Source organism: Salvia splendens, chromosome 1, assembly GCF_004379255.2.
Source record: "Salvia splendens isolate huo1 chromosome 1, SspV2, whole genome shotgun sequence".
NCBI lineage: Eukaryota > Viridiplantae > Streptophyta > Magnoliopsida > Lamiales > Lamiaceae > Salvia > Salvia splendens.
In genome coordinates, this window is record NC_056032.1 from 37,184,473 (window position 1) to 37,200,041 (window position 15,569).

At 35.5% G+C, this 15,569-nt stretch overlaps 1 protein-coding gene across 1 annotated transcript; it reads right to left on the bottom strand.

Moving 5' to 3' along the window:
• Positions 1–2,567: 2,567 nt before the first annotated feature.
• Positions 2,568–7,667, bottom strand: LOC121749140 (F-actin-capping protein subunit alpha-like). Its single transcript, XM_042143741.1, has 10 exons — positions 7,458–7,667; positions 7,244–7,359; positions 6,431–6,520; positions 5,301–5,365; positions 4,991–5,152; positions 4,340–4,418; positions 4,135–4,212; positions 3,427–3,501; positions 3,320–3,355; positions 2,568–2,921 (listed from the first exon to the last, which is right to left on the bottom strand). Exons 1-10 carry the CDS (start codon positions 7,561–7,563, stop codon positions 2,811–2,813), a joined length of 918 nt encoding a protein of 305 aa, XP_041999675.1. The 5' UTR covers positions 7,564–7,667; the 3' UTR covers positions 2,568–2,810.
• Between the last annotated feature and the right edge of the window lie 7,902 nt (positions 7,668–15,569).

Consider the following 15,569-nt stretch of genomic DNA (forward strand, 5'->3'; position numbering starts at 1 on the left):
ACATAATTGAATTGAATTGAAAAGAAAATGAATAAAAAGTTTAATTAATCACTAAACTTAATTATTTTAAAGTATGAACCAATTTTAAAATGTGAGACACGCACGGCTCTAATTTCTAAAACTAAAATAACACTAATTAAAAATATCATTTATTAGTATTATTCACTTTGGGAATTGAGTCATCTTCTTCTCCAAAACTATATCAACCATTTTTATTTAACTTAAGTTCAGTTCCTCACGAACACACACAACAGCCATTTTAAAAGTTCAGCCATTCCTATCATTCAACTTTCAGAGATTTATTCTTCATTGGCATTAATTTAGTGAGGGCTGATATGAGTACTTGAATTTTTTGATATTTTTTAAAGTAGAAAAAAACACAAAAAAATACTTCTTGGAAGGGGCTTAAGCCCTTCCCCCTCCCTTACTGTGTCCGCCAATGGGGATTCATACTAGCAAACAGACCAAAATGGAAAAACGGAACTCATATTCGTAAAGGAAGTACAAAGCTTGTGCTCCAAATATTCTTGGGCACCAGTATTAGGCTTATACTCCAGGTAATCTTGTATACTAACTAAGCATTCTTGGTTTGATTATCTTTTTCTTTCCTAACATATCATACCTCCTCTCGCTCGGGTTAAATGGTGTTTACAAGTCCTTTTGGGCTTTGGCACTATTCAACTAGGTTTTGTTTGCCCATTTGGGGAGAAGAGTGGATAATACTAATTCACATTTTGTCAAACGAAATTTTGTGTGAGAGTGTCTGTAAAATAGTAGTAGTACAAAACATAGAAATGGAAAAGTAGCAATTTATCCTCCCTACTTGTCTAGTTTTTTTTCTTCTAATTTTTCTTTGTTGAATTATTATTTGTATTTATTTATTACTTTTTGAATTATTTATTTCTCGAGTTAATTAAGATATATAAATAAATGTTCATAGTTACGTACAAGTTATATAATATACTACTAAAAAAAATGAGTGATGGCGGTCATGGATAATGATAAATGAATGACCAATATCAATAGATTCAATACTCTCTGTTGAAAAAAGTTGATGTGTGTTGGGTAAAACAGAGACTGAGAGACTATTATGCTACTATATATTTCGAATTTATCTTTTGCTTTTGTTATAGAGGAAGCATAAAATCCCAAACTGTTGGATCGACGAAAACAGAATATCATAATTCAAACTCCGACCATTACTAAAATCCAAGTAGCCATGAATAATGTAGCACGAGTCCTACTTGGACAAAGTCTCCAAATTTAATTATGCAACAAACAAAATATAGATTCAATTTAAATATGGAATTAAAATTTATAGAACTTAATGGAATTAGCATGGTAAGTCGCCAAAACCAAAATCACGAGAGATGCAGGCAGCGGATTCAATGAACAAAAAAAAGGAAAAGCCAAATAAAAGGTAACAATTCGGTCGACAGTAGGAAATATCATGGACACCGCCGGTCTGCTATAAAATATGGTGGCCTCACTCATTATTACTTCATCAATCTCATACTCTCGTTTCCCACCCTTTAAGAAATTCGAATCTTTCTAGAAGGCGTTAATCATGTTGGTTTATCAGGATCTTCTCTCAGCTATTTTTCTTAGTCATCTCCTATACAGATTTTAGCAATTAGCATGCTCTAGTTATATGAAGGGCTTCGCTTTAGGAGCAGCCTCCTTTCGACAAGAAACAGTTCATAGCATATCTCAAGAAATATATCAACAACTCGACTCCCAAACTTGAAACAAGACCAGTTCAAGAAAGGCATCGAAGGAGCTACTAAATACCTTGTCTCAAAGCTCAAGGACTTCCAATAGTAAGTTGATTCAACTTTTCTTTTTTTTGCTAAAGTTGATTCTATTAAAAGTTTCAGGTGCTCATTTCTGCATTAATATTGTTCTTTCATTAATGAACACGTACATATCGACGTAATTAATCTTTTGTTTGATGACACGATGTTTGGGGTGATATTACAGCTTTGTTGGGGAGAGCATGCACGATGATGGGAAAATGGTGTTTGCATACTACAAGGAAGGAGCGACTGATCCAACTTTTCTGTATCTGGCTCATGGTTTGAAGGAGGTCAAGTGCTGATGAAAGAGAGATTCAAGTTGTGGTTATAGTTAATATTAGGCTACATCAGTTTTTATTATATGTCAAGTTTTGATATTTTTTTTAGAATTTTTGAGTTGTGTTGTTTTAGTTGATAATCAAAGTTCAATATTAGCTTTAGCTATATCTTGTGTCATGCACAGCACTATCTACTTTTGCATATTTCTGTTTCTCTTTTCGAAGCCATGGCAAAGTGCTTTTGAAGTTATCTGCAGCAAATTTAAATTTTTGTTGCCCAAAACCACTACAATCAAATGGTATATATATAGCAAAAGTATATTATAATTCAATACTAATTGATTCATTACCACCAACCAATATAACATAGCACTCTTATAAATCTATACTACTAAACTGACATGGAATGTAACTTTTTTCCCATCCTGACTTCTAGGCTATGCTAACTACTAAAACTAGGTTAGTGCAACATCCAAAATGCAGCTAAGGTCAATGAGAAACAAATGAGTTCTTTCAATATATGAATACTTTACATCCCTAAGGTATACACACATCATATGTTTTCAGAAAATTTCAAGCCAATTGGCATGTAAACCGGTGCCCCAGACGAAAATGAGAGATCAGTGTGGGGAAGCGCATGATACAACACAGACACAAAAACAAAATCATCTTTGAATGTAGGGGGTGAATGTGGAGAGACTACAGTATACAACAATCAACCTTGAAGAAGAATCATTTACTTCTTTTCCAGTCCCAAGCTCTTTTGGATATCTCGTCTGAGGCTGAACTGTGCGGCGTTATGCCATGGGAATAAGGTCCGTGTAACAGGAAGCTTCCTCCGAAGGTCCTACAATGCAGAAAAGCAAAAGAGTATCTCGACTTTATCAGAACCCACAGATCTTTCTCAGAAATAATAATGGTCTGACTAGGGATTCAAATAGTATGATACTAAATCGACTGTTTGAGATGCATTATTTGACTGTCAATGTGCAAGGAAAATAAATGTATACCTAGAACATCTAATAAGCAGATACACAACAATTAAAACATGTTAAAAATGGAAATTATGAGAGCAGAGCATGAGTTTATCACAAGCTATAAGTTAACTTCAGGAAGCATGCTTACAAAAACAAAAAAAATTAGTTCATGGAAGGACAAATTATAAAACTTCAATTCATATTTATCAATAATAGGAATTGCTCAGAGGCTAACTATTACGAAGACGGAAGATATCCAAGAGAGTACCTTGAAGGTGGCATCAGGCAATTTTGAATAGGATGTCTGCCAATACAGTAGATTTAGTAAAAAAAAATGGAAAACAAAGATACTAGGCACAAGGAAAGAATGAGAACCTGAAGGGAATTTAGATACTCCGTCTCGTGGTGGCGTATAATGGTGGTCACAGAATGTGCAGAGTCTTCAGGTGACTGAGAAATCAACACATATAATCAACATTCTGTTATATTCTGCTAACTTAACCGAATGATATCTCTTTAACATCATGGCTTTTCCTCCTAATCTGCAGCTAACAAATTTAGTATTGACATTCTCAAAAATGTTCTCCTGATTTGGAGTCACAAAGAGACTGCAAACAGACAACCACAGATTAAACCCTGACTAAAATTTGTATATCTATCAAGAATGTGTCACAGAAAAATCTCATCGATGTTTTGTTAAAAACCACAGATAATATCAATAAATGTGGGTATCCTTGAATTGAATCAGCAAAAAGCTCAATGTTGATTTCATAAAAAGGTGGACAGAATGTCATAATAAAAAAGAAAGAAAGAATTTATAAAATCCAAATTCTTGATTTAATGAGTGCATAAATTCTTAAACTAGAAGATGCGTACACCATATCTGCCACAGAGTAAATATATGTCAATTACTTAATTGTTAAATAGACCAGACTTGTCTATAGACCATTGTCACAGCTAACATAACTAACATTCCAAAAATGGACCAAACTGTATGTCACCATTTCCATTCTAAGCTGCCAGTAACATGAACCAACCACACATGAACAAAGAATACACTACATATTCGATTTCAAGCATTACCATTAACATAGTGGAATCTTTGCACTCATGCTTTGCATCTAACTGGACATTCCCCTCCTCAAAGTAGTGGGCGCCAACCTACATAAAATACAAAATTCATGTTTCTCTATATTTCTGTATTTACCCTTTGATGCAAAAGTATGACATCAATTGGAATAAAGAATATAAATTCCTATAGAATCTCATATCATAAATTGAAGACTACCTGAAGTGTACCTCTAACTTCCACAAATTGTGCCTCATCCTTGAATTCCACATTCCATATTGATCGCCAACTTCCATTGCTAGACAAATTAATGAAAGTGTAAGAAGAAAGACAACTAGACAAGCAAGAATTATGAAGATTGTATCTCTGTAGGATGACTTTTCAACAGAATCTCCGGTCATTCTATGCTATAAATACAATATCAAACAAACAAACAAGCACACATGCCGAATTTCGATTCAATTAATAAGCTTTTTCTCCCCATCACCCATGTACCAATATGGTCATGATCCCTATTTAGATTTTTTTTCGTGTTTTATATTTTCAAGATTTCCCCCCTGCAAATTTATAAGTCTGTTATGAATTTGTTCAGTTACTTTGTGAATTAGTTCCAGTGGGTAGATCAAGCTTTTTCATTTTCAAAAGTCGTCACGCTTGCCCAGATAAGATTAGAGCTTAAAATTAATTGTCAGAACATGATTCAGAATATATATCTCCAGATATCTTCCTTCGACTAGTAGATGTATATACGTATATAGTATATGGAATTACGCAGAGTCGCAGACTATCTCCACTCATCATGATGATTCACCAAGGCAGATAGGAATGTATCATATGTGAGTACATTACAGTACTAATAACAGAACTTACCAGAAATTCTGAGGGTTGAGTCTAGCAGCAGAAATTACCACAACAAGATCAAAATCCATGCCTGGTTCTTCCACATCTTTCCCATTAACACAATAAACTGAACAGATTCCTTTTGGGTATGCTTCACTTACATACTTAGTAACTTCTATATCCAAGGCATACCTGCAGAAAGAACATCAGTAAAACCAGGCTCTTGGGAATGACGCCATAAAATATTATTTTGCCAGCTGCTAGTTTACTGAGAGCAACACAACAGCCTTTTCATTTCTGTACTAGACTAAATTTAAAAACAGGAAAACACGGAGCACACCGATATTCCTCAATATATGGTGTTGGAAGTTCTTCATCATTTGCAGGCCGAGCACGTCTACAGACCTGATTAACACAGAACACTGTAAAATGAAAACAGAAAAAGTTCTGATGGAACTCATGTACACTAAAGACATTAGTATGCTTTATGCTTTGCTGAGTTAAGTTCAGTTATAGAAACAATGGCCCTTCTAACCCTAGTTCCCCAAACTAAAGGCTCGGTAGAAAAAATTATAAGTGACTATTAAATATGCGAATTAGAACACACTAGTACGGGTCAAGTTTGGTTCTCAATGCTTTCTTAGCATCATTCACATAAAAAGAAGATACGCACATAATCCATAAAACCTATATTACCTAGATGTATTGTGTAGCACAATGGATAATAATGAAATCAAAGTAGGAGTTCATTCTGATTCTCTGCCAAATTGTACATCATCATCATCATAATTACTGCACTAACACACTCCTTCACTATCCAAATAACCACCGCTGCCAACTCTTCCCAATATTTCTAACTACTGCCCCACCACATCCAAGTTCCAGCTTTCAGCATGGTAAACCATTTTAACTCCTCTTTCAAGTGTATCAATATCAGTGAAATACATTCATTAGGAGCTTTTAGTTTGATTCACGAGTATTAGCAATTTCACATATTGCATGCATCTCCACAAAAGCAAAACAAATCATCCATTTGAGAAAAACAGGTCATCTACTTGACAAAACTTATAGAGTTGAGCTTAAGAACTTTCATTGAACAGTTTTAGGTTCCACTTTTCTGCTGTAAGCCATCTAGCAACTGGACTGAGCAGTTTTTGGTACCACTGCTTGAGGGTTTTTTTAATCTAGAAGACCAGTAAAGCTAAACTAAATTTGAAGTTGAATAGATGATCTCATACAACCATTTAATTTGATGGAAGTATTTAGCCAATTTTAATTTTCTTTACTATGTTGCTGAATATGTTACATGTACTGCAACCTTAAAATAAATAAGGGAGTATAAATTATAACATTTGTCATAAAATAAAGTCCATACTAAAAGAGACAGAAAAACCTAATCATGTACACAATAAGATTAAGTCCTCCAAATGCATGACCTCAATACTCATGCAATCAACTGAAGATACCTACCTGATTCACATGGTCAACAACTGCAACTTGAGCAGTCCTAGGATCAACATACTCGTTCTCGCCAATCTCACTAAATGGTGTAACCATAACCTGATAACATCAAAGATAAAGAAAGTACAAACATGTGAAAACAGAAAAGGAAATTCTATATCAACCATAGAGCCTACTCAGACAAGGGAAAAAGAACGCGCATGAAGATTTCAATCCTAGTTTCAAGTGTATCTGACATGATGTCCGTTTATTTATAATAGGATTCAAGTTTCCTCATAAAGCTGTTTAAAAGCTAGAGAACCTTGTCTGTGCAAACTGCCCCTGTTTCCAAACATTTAACACCACGAACCACAAAGCTAAAGCAATTTTAAGATTACAAATTTAGCATTGTGTGCTACTGCAGCACAGATGTAAAACTTCTTAACATGCAATAATAGCTATTAAAACACATGTCCATTCTAGTTCTGTGCAAATTATACAGCTGAAAGGAACAAATCTTGTAGCAATGAGATGGAAAATGATCATTCTTCATTCTAAAAAGTACTATGTGGAGGGAAATTTAGCTAATGTTTTAAATCTTCCAAAACTCTTTATGGATTCACTGAAGTCAATTTTCTACCTATTCATATAGTCTGCGCTTAATTCATATTAAACCCTCGCCATTTATAAAGAGCAGATATATATTGATTCAAAATAATTTCCCGGAAAATATATGCAAACTGAGCATAATGAGAGAAGTAAAAGAACAAGGCTCGGAAAATATAATTTAACAATTACAGAGACAACATAATTAGGGCAAATTGATCGCACAATGGGCGTTACCTCACCGCTTCTATCAGGAAAATCGAGGCAGATCATGTGGGATTTGTTGTAAAGAGGAAATGCCACTGCGGCGGCCGTGGTGTACAGCGTCTCATCCTGCAAAACCGCCTTCATATCTGCGCAAGTATAATTAAATTTGGAATTGGTCAAAAAGTAGGATAGTTATTCGTATATACACAATATACACATGCATGAGCATTGATCTTGAGATTACCTTTGGCGATGTATTGGATTTCGCCGGCAGGAGCATTGAGGAGAAACCATTTGGCTATTTCGATTTTCTGGTCATCAGTGGGCTGCGTTTCTTCCTCGTCTGACATTTCTGAGATCCCAAAAGGGTTTTGGAATTTTGGAATTTCTCCCTTGAAATCAAATCAGCAATGGAATTATGTATGCAAATAATCAGTGGTTAGGTAATTAGGAGTACTATACTAATTAGGATTAAAAAATGATGCTATCAATAATATCTTACTCAATACTCGTTTGCCAGCTTAATTAACTCTTAATCATTTACTTCTTGTTATGTTCTAAATTTGTTATTAAATTCAAATGAATACTTGTAATATTATTGATAACTTTATTAAAAAATTAAATGCTTTATGCCTTCTTTTCTTGGTCGAAATTAAAGATTTGAATTAGGACAATAATTAAGGTGTCCTAAACCTTATCAATAGACAGAGCTCACAGAGATCGCATTTGTGTTGGAAATTATTGGAACATTTGTGTTGAAAAATAATAATCCTTCGGTTCTGGGCCACAGAATTATATATACACAATATCTATCCATTACTTATTTGCATATACTGTATTTTATATTAAAAATATATCATTAGTTTGATTCTTAAAAATCACCAATACAATTATTCTTAGTTTCTTACACATTAAATTTTTAAATGCAAAATCTTTTCTCATATTTTGATGAATTGTAAAAAGATATTCACAATTGATTGATATAATAATTGTATACATATTAAAATTTAGTATATTTATATATCCTATTAGTTTTGTTTTATTTCTTTTATTTAAATTTATTTAAATTTTTTCTATTCCCATTAGTCAAATTTAAATAAATTGAATATTATTTGGTTAAACAAGGCTAAGGTTGATTTTTTCTTATTACTAGTTAATTAGTCAATAAGACTGCTGCCATTAGGGCCGTCAAAATGGATATCGGGTATCGGGTATTGGATACCCGATATCCAAACCCGAAAAATCGAGTAATTGGATACCCGATATCCGATTTTTTGGGTTTCGGGTTCGGGATCTGGTACTCAATTTTTAGATTTTCGGATATCGGGTATACCCGAATTTCCCGATTATTTTTAATTTTATATATTGTTAGTTTATTTTAATTTTAAATTATAAATTATTACTATTAATTAATGAGTCAAATACAAATTCTGACTTAGTAAAATTAGAATAACCCAAGGGCACAAACGGCCTAACCCAATTCCCAATTCAAATATTATTCAGTTGAAGAATGAAGTGGGCGCCGAGCCCTCTCCGCCTCCCGTCACCCTCTCGCCCCTCCCTCCTCCGCCGTCCACCTCCGCCTCGGCCCTCTCCCAGCGGCCAGCGACAAGGCACCCTCCCCGCCACCGTCACGCTCAACCGCCATCCATAGCCGCCGCCTTCGTTACCGCCTTCAGCTACGAGCAGTGAAGGTTAAAAAAATCAAAATCACAATTGGGACTGGATAACCGAGTGGGGTATCCGGGTATCCGAAATCAAATTCGGGTCGGATATTGGATTTTGTGAATTTCGGGATAGGGTACCTGAAAATTTCGGATCGGGTATCCGCGGATACCCGATTTGACAGGCCTAGATACCATTATTGTTTTAAATTTAATTGAGTGAGCTAAATTTTTTTAACTTACAACTTTGTCATACTATTAAAGGCGACCTCATTCTTTAACAAATATCTTACACATTACTAAACTTTGATTTAATATTGTTGAAATAATTTTTAAACTCTTTCTTTGTCCAAAATACCTTCAAATCCTTACAGATCATTTTAGTCTATTTGTGATGAGAGAGATACGGCAATTTTATAGTCACATTCTACATTTTGATGCAGATTTGACATTTGTTGCACGTATTAATTTTTCAAACTGACATACACTTTCTCTCCCCATTTAAAATCATGTCATCTTTCTTATAGCTTCTCCATTTCTTCTTTAGTTGCATCTTCTTCCTCATTTCCCATCTCTTCCTTTCCTTCAAAAATTTGTAGATCTTTTGCTTAAAGTATGTAATTGGTTATAAGATTGTGAGGGCCAATATAGTCACTTCTCATAATTTGTAATTGTATCAAGCTTGTTGCATTTACTGCATTTTTTTCAGTTGAGGGCAAATCTAGGAAAACAACACTCATTTTCACAATTGTATGGGCTCTACCAAACACATCACAGCCCACATTTATGGAGTTTTTTTTTCTACCAAACACTCACAACTCTTCTTTATGTAAACACAAATAGCTTGAAACACGTTTAAGCTCAATAATCTTGTTAATGTATTGCAAGGGTACCAATCACACACTTAACCTCAAACATCATTGTTATTTGCACTGGCGGAGCCAATGTAGAACAAGGGAGTATAACTATACCCTCAAATATTGTTCGTATTTATATACTCTTTCGATGAAACAATTTCTAAAAATGTGCTTTGCGCAACAGTAGGAAACAACTAGGTCTTAGCCTTACACCCGAGTTCGACTTCCATTAATTGCGTTTTCATATGTTTTATACTTTTCTCAATTACTCAATATATTTTTTCTACTTCTCTCAAATATACTACTCCAAATATTTTTTTTACTCTCTTCTTATTATCATTCTTAGATAATTTATGTCAATTATTATATTTTCAATCGATATAAGAAATTTCAAATATATATTGGAGTAATATATTTATACCTATATAAAAGTTCTAAATAACTTTTTTTAAAATTATCTTTTATAACCATATAATTATATTAAGATAAGGAATTCACATCTAACAAAAGAAAAAATGATTGATCGAATTTTTAAGGAACAAATCACTTTTATTAAATATCGTACCTCAAATAAAAAGTTCTGGATTGACCAGTGGTTACTTGGTGTTAAATCTTTATGTTACAGCGTACACGTCAATCTTTTGAGTTTTGTAGAAACACAACTGATCATTTAATTATCGGTCAATAATAAAAATATAATAGCAAAGATTTATTAAAATAAAACGGAGTCTAAAATCCTTGCAGTGAATCTGCCATCTTCATCTGGTGCCTGGACGATTGCACTTGCACTTTTGCGTCACCTGGTCAATTTTATTAGTACCACAATGGAGGTAATCACATTTTTGGTCCTTTTGCATATTTTTTGGGCATTTCTACTCTTTTCAAATTTTTGAACCCTAAGACTATTTATGTCCATTTTAGTTTATTGACTTATTCTCTCTATATTCATCTCTAAGGTTATTTTAATGAATAATGGCCAAGATTGTATGTGCCTCATTGTTATCGGAGGTATGCCTTTCGAGTTCCCATCAATTGGGTCTTTGGCTATCCCCCTACCTAAGCATTTGGCTGCAAAATCTGGTGTCCCAATTGGGTGCAACACTACCGGTGGTGGAAGCAGGAAAAAATTATAGTAGGAGTTGAACTATAGACTTTCTTCGTCCACGAATAATGGTCTTATTTTTTTTCTTTTGTTTCGATAAGTGGACTCCACATGACTAACTCATTCTAATCACGATATATTATAAAACTAGTATATAAAAGTATGTTGGAAATATTGAAGCCTTTTAGACGGGCAAACTCTTGCTATTACAAAAGAACCAAAAACTGGAAGGTAAGTAAAACAAAGTAAATACAATAAAAGGAACAAGATACAAACTATAGTCTTCTTTAAGTCGAGTCGAGGTATCCCTCTCTCCGCAAGACGAAATACGCCCCGGCTAGTGCTCACGGATTGGCGTAATGTCCCCAAAGATGAAACGACTTTCCTCCTATCGAGTTGAAGCACCTCAAACTCGTAGGCTCCGGCGAACTTGAATTGGAGGCGAGAACCGAGCAATGCAATGCTCCTAATGCGAACTAGAATGCTTAAGCTAGAGAGAAGAGAGAGTGATTTGTTTTGTTATGTTCTCTTCTCCTAAAACCCATCTATTTATAGGATAGGGGAGACCACCTCAAAGGTCTTGGAATTAAGGGAAACCATAAAACATGAAAGGCCAAAAGACTTGAAAGTGAAAAGCTAGAAGCCTTTCATATTATCACACGTTTTCAACAATCCCCCACATTGGTTAGAGCACTGCAAGCTCAAACCAACACAAGACGTGTATGCATGCATGTAGACTCTTTTGCTCAGTTCTCAGGAAACGATACTGTATTTGGAGAGGTAACTTGTGGTTTTGAACCTTCCATAGTCAAAACTATCGGACATACCGGCTGACTAGTGGACGCGATGCCTTGAACTATTCCTCCTTGGTGTATACCTAGTCAATAGCATCAACACAATATTGTCTCAACTCCATCAGTTCTCACGTTTGTGTCCGTTTCGGCCGTGGAACACCTCTTTGGAATTCATAAGTGACTCACACACACGAAGCGGCCCCACTTCTCACTTACATAGGTGATTCTTTCATGAGTATCCTGCCATACTGCATCTCCTTGAGATTTCAAGAATCATTAAAAGTCAAAAGACTTAACCTCTTACCACGTGCAGGTTACAACACTCAATGCTTTCTAAAGAATGGGCGAAGATTAAAATCTTATGAGTGTTACAACTAGATTTGTATAGCTTCGTTTTCCCATTAAACCAATCCCATGAGATCTCCAATCGTATGGTTGGGTTACCACTATACACATCTTTTAAAATGTGGTTTTCAGTCTCATTCCTTTTAGCAATTTATGCATTTGATCACGGTTTAAACCTTTTGTTAACGGATCCGCTAAGTTATCCACTGACTTTATATAGTCAACTGAGATAATGCCACTTGTGATCAACTGCCTTATGGTATTATGTCACCGACGAATATGTCGAGACTTACCATTATAAAAGCTACTTTGTGCTCTACCTATAGCTGCTTTGCTATCACAGTGTATCAATACTCCGGGCACTGGCTTCCTCCAACATGGAATACATTCTAGGAAATTTCTGAGCCACTCGGCTTCTTCCCCTGCTTTATCCAAAGCGATAAACTCAGATTCCATGGTAGAACGAGCAATACACGTCTGTTTCGTTGATTTCCATGAAACAACACCACCCCCACAATGAACACATACCCACTTGTCGAAAATGAGTCTTTTGAATCAGTGATCCAATTTGCATCACAGTACCCTTCAAGTACTTGGGGGTATCTTGTGTAATGCAACCCAAAGTTAATAGTATACTTCAAGTATCTCAAAACTCTACACAGAGCTTTCCAATGTTCCTTACTCGGGTTACTCGTAAATAGGCTCAACTTGTTTACAGGACAAGCAAGATCAGGTCGAGTACAGTTTGTGATAAACATCAAACTTCCTATGACCTTTGCATACTCTTCTTGAGCAACAGAATCACCCATATTCTTGCTCAGATGGACATTGAGCTCCAAATGAGTCTTTGCTGGCTTACAATCAAACGAGTTGAATTTCTTAAGCATTTTCTCAACATAATGAGATTGCGTTAAGGCAATTCCCTCATTAGTCCTCAATATTTTGATTCTAAGAATCACATCAGCTAGACCCATATCTTTCATATCGAAATTTCTTTTCAACATGTTTTTGTCTCATTAATAATGGCACTATCGCTGCCCATTATCAACATATCATCAACATACAGACACACAATAACAAACCCGTTATCTGTGTTCTTAATGTAAACACACTTATCACACTCATTGATAGTGAATCCATTTGCCAACATCACGTTGTCAAATTTCAAATGCCATTGTAATGGTGCTTGCTTCAACCCATATAATGACTTTACCAGTTTGCATACTTTACGCTCTTGCCCAGGCACAACAAACCCTTCGGGTTGTTCCATATATATTTCTTCTTCTAGATCACCATTCAGAAACGCAGTTTTCACATCCATTTGGTGAATCTCAAGATTGTGCAAAGCAGCAATCGCTAGAAGCACCCCAATGGAAGTGATTCTCGTAACAGGTGAATAAGTATCAAAAAAGTCATACCCTTCTTTCTGCTTAAAGCCTTGGACAACTAGGCGAGATTTGTACTTATCTATAGTACCATCGGGCTTATATTTCCTTTTCAGAATCCACTTGCACCCTAAAGGCTTACAGTCTTCAGGCAAGTCTACTAACACCCAAGTGTTATTTCTCATGATGGATTCAATTTCACTGTTGATAGCTTCTTGCCACCACGCCGCGTCTGGGCCAGACAGAGCTTCCGCCAATGACTTTGGTTCGTCATCCAACATAAAAGTTATGAAGTCGGGACCAAATATTTTAGCAACTTTAACTCGTTTACCACGTCTTGGTTCAACATCCTCAGGACTTGACCTCGTCCTTTTTGGAGGATTAGAACTAGTGGATTCATCCATCATTCTTTCACTAGAACGATCATCTTGCCTCTTGCAAGGGTAAACATTCTCAAAGAATATTGCATTCCTTGACTCAATCGTTGCTCCTTCAGCCACGCCAGGCACAGCTGACCTATGGACTAGGAAACGATAGGCACTACTATTAAGTGCATGGCCAATAAAGATGCAATCGACTGTTTTAGGGCCTATTGCAACTTGTTTCGGAGGTGGCACTTCTACCTTCGCTAAACACCCCCACACTTTGAGGTATGAATATGAAGGTTTCTTCCATTTCCACAACTCATAAGGAGTCACATCCCTACTTTTTTGTGGAATTTTATTCAGGATATGATTCGCTGTTAACACAGCCTCCCCCCCACATGTTCTGGGATAAACCAGAATTAATCAACAGATCATTCATCATCTCTTTAAGTGTTCAATTTTTTCGTTCAGCAACTCCATTTGACTGGGGAGAATATGGAGTCGTTGTTTGGTGAATTATACCACTTGCATGACATAATTCTGCAAACGGGGCTACATACTCACCACCTCTATCACTTCGAACACACTTAATTCGACAATTAAGTTGATTTTCGGCTTCATTTTTGAAGTCTTTAAACGCTTCAATTGCCTCATCTTTACTTCTTAATAAGTAAAGGTAACAATATCTTGTGCAATCATCTATAAATGTGATGAAGTACTTTTTACCACCTCTAGTTTGCACAAATTTTAAATCACATACGCCTGTATGGATCAATTCAAGAGGATTTGTGCTTCGCTCTACCGAATGGAACGGCAGTTTAGCCATTTTGGCTTCAACACACACTTCACATCTTTCTTGTGAGTTAAACTTATCTACTTTTAGTAAATTAAGATTTACTAATCTTTTTATAGCATTTAGATTTACATGTCCCAATCTATTATGCCATAAATCAGAGCTTTCAAGCAAATAAGAGGATGTGTCATCTTCCTTATTGCTTATTCCTTTTCCACGGTGAATGACCGTAGCATTCAGCTCAAAAAGCCCATTCACTAGGTGACCTTCACCTATGAACTTTTCATACTCGGTAAATATAACCTTTTCACACTCAAATTCTAGTGAAAAGCCATGATTTACTAGAAGTGAGCCTGACACCAAATTATTTCGGATGTCTGGGACATGCAGTACATCCCTAAGGGTAAGAACTTTCCAGATCCTAATTTTAGGAACACATTACCCACACCAACCGCCTTAGAAGAGGCTTGGTTTCCTATACGTACTTTTCTACCTCCAACAGATTTGTAGGTAGAAAAAAAGCTTCTTTCAGAGCACACATGACATGTGGCACCTGTATCAACAAACCATTCATTTGGATTGTTACCATGGTTCACATCGGAGACCATTGCGACCATCTCGTGATCATTGTAGTTTATAACAACACGTTCAAATAATTTGCATAATATTGTCTCCACCAATAAGTACACAATTATATTGAACCATATGTGCATTGGTATATTCAACAACATATGCATCCCAATTACTACTACCAAGTCTAAATTGGTCTTGCTTGTCAAATGACAAACGATTAGATCTCAAGGAATTAACCATTTCGTAGCCCATGAACATTGGTACTGTTTGTTTCTTCATTCCAGCTTTGAAGCTCATGTTTTCTCCAACTTCGATTGATATAACCATGTCTTAGAAGAGTACACTAATTGCGATTGTTAGAAATAATGGAAGAAATTCCCAAGCCGTGTATAGGCGGTACTCTAACTAATACAATCGAAAGAAATGCTGGGGATCAAATTTCTTTTATTGTATTTACTTTGTTTTACTTACCTTCCAG

Excerpts from the sequence above, each read along its gene's own strand:
- LOC121749140 (XM_042143741.1), bottom strand. The coding sequence starts at position 7,563 with ATGTCAGACGAGGAAGAAACGCAGCCCACTGATGACCAGAAAATCGAA. Across the intron at positions 5,366-6,430 it reads TTGTTGACCATGTGAATCAG|GTCTGTAGACGTGCTCGGCC; the intron begins GTAGGTATCTTC and ends TGTGTTAATCAG. Across the intron at positions 5,153-5,300 it reads CCATATATTGAGGAATATCG|GTATGCCTTGGATATAGAAG; the intron begins GTGTGCTCCGTG and ends TTCTTTCTGCAG.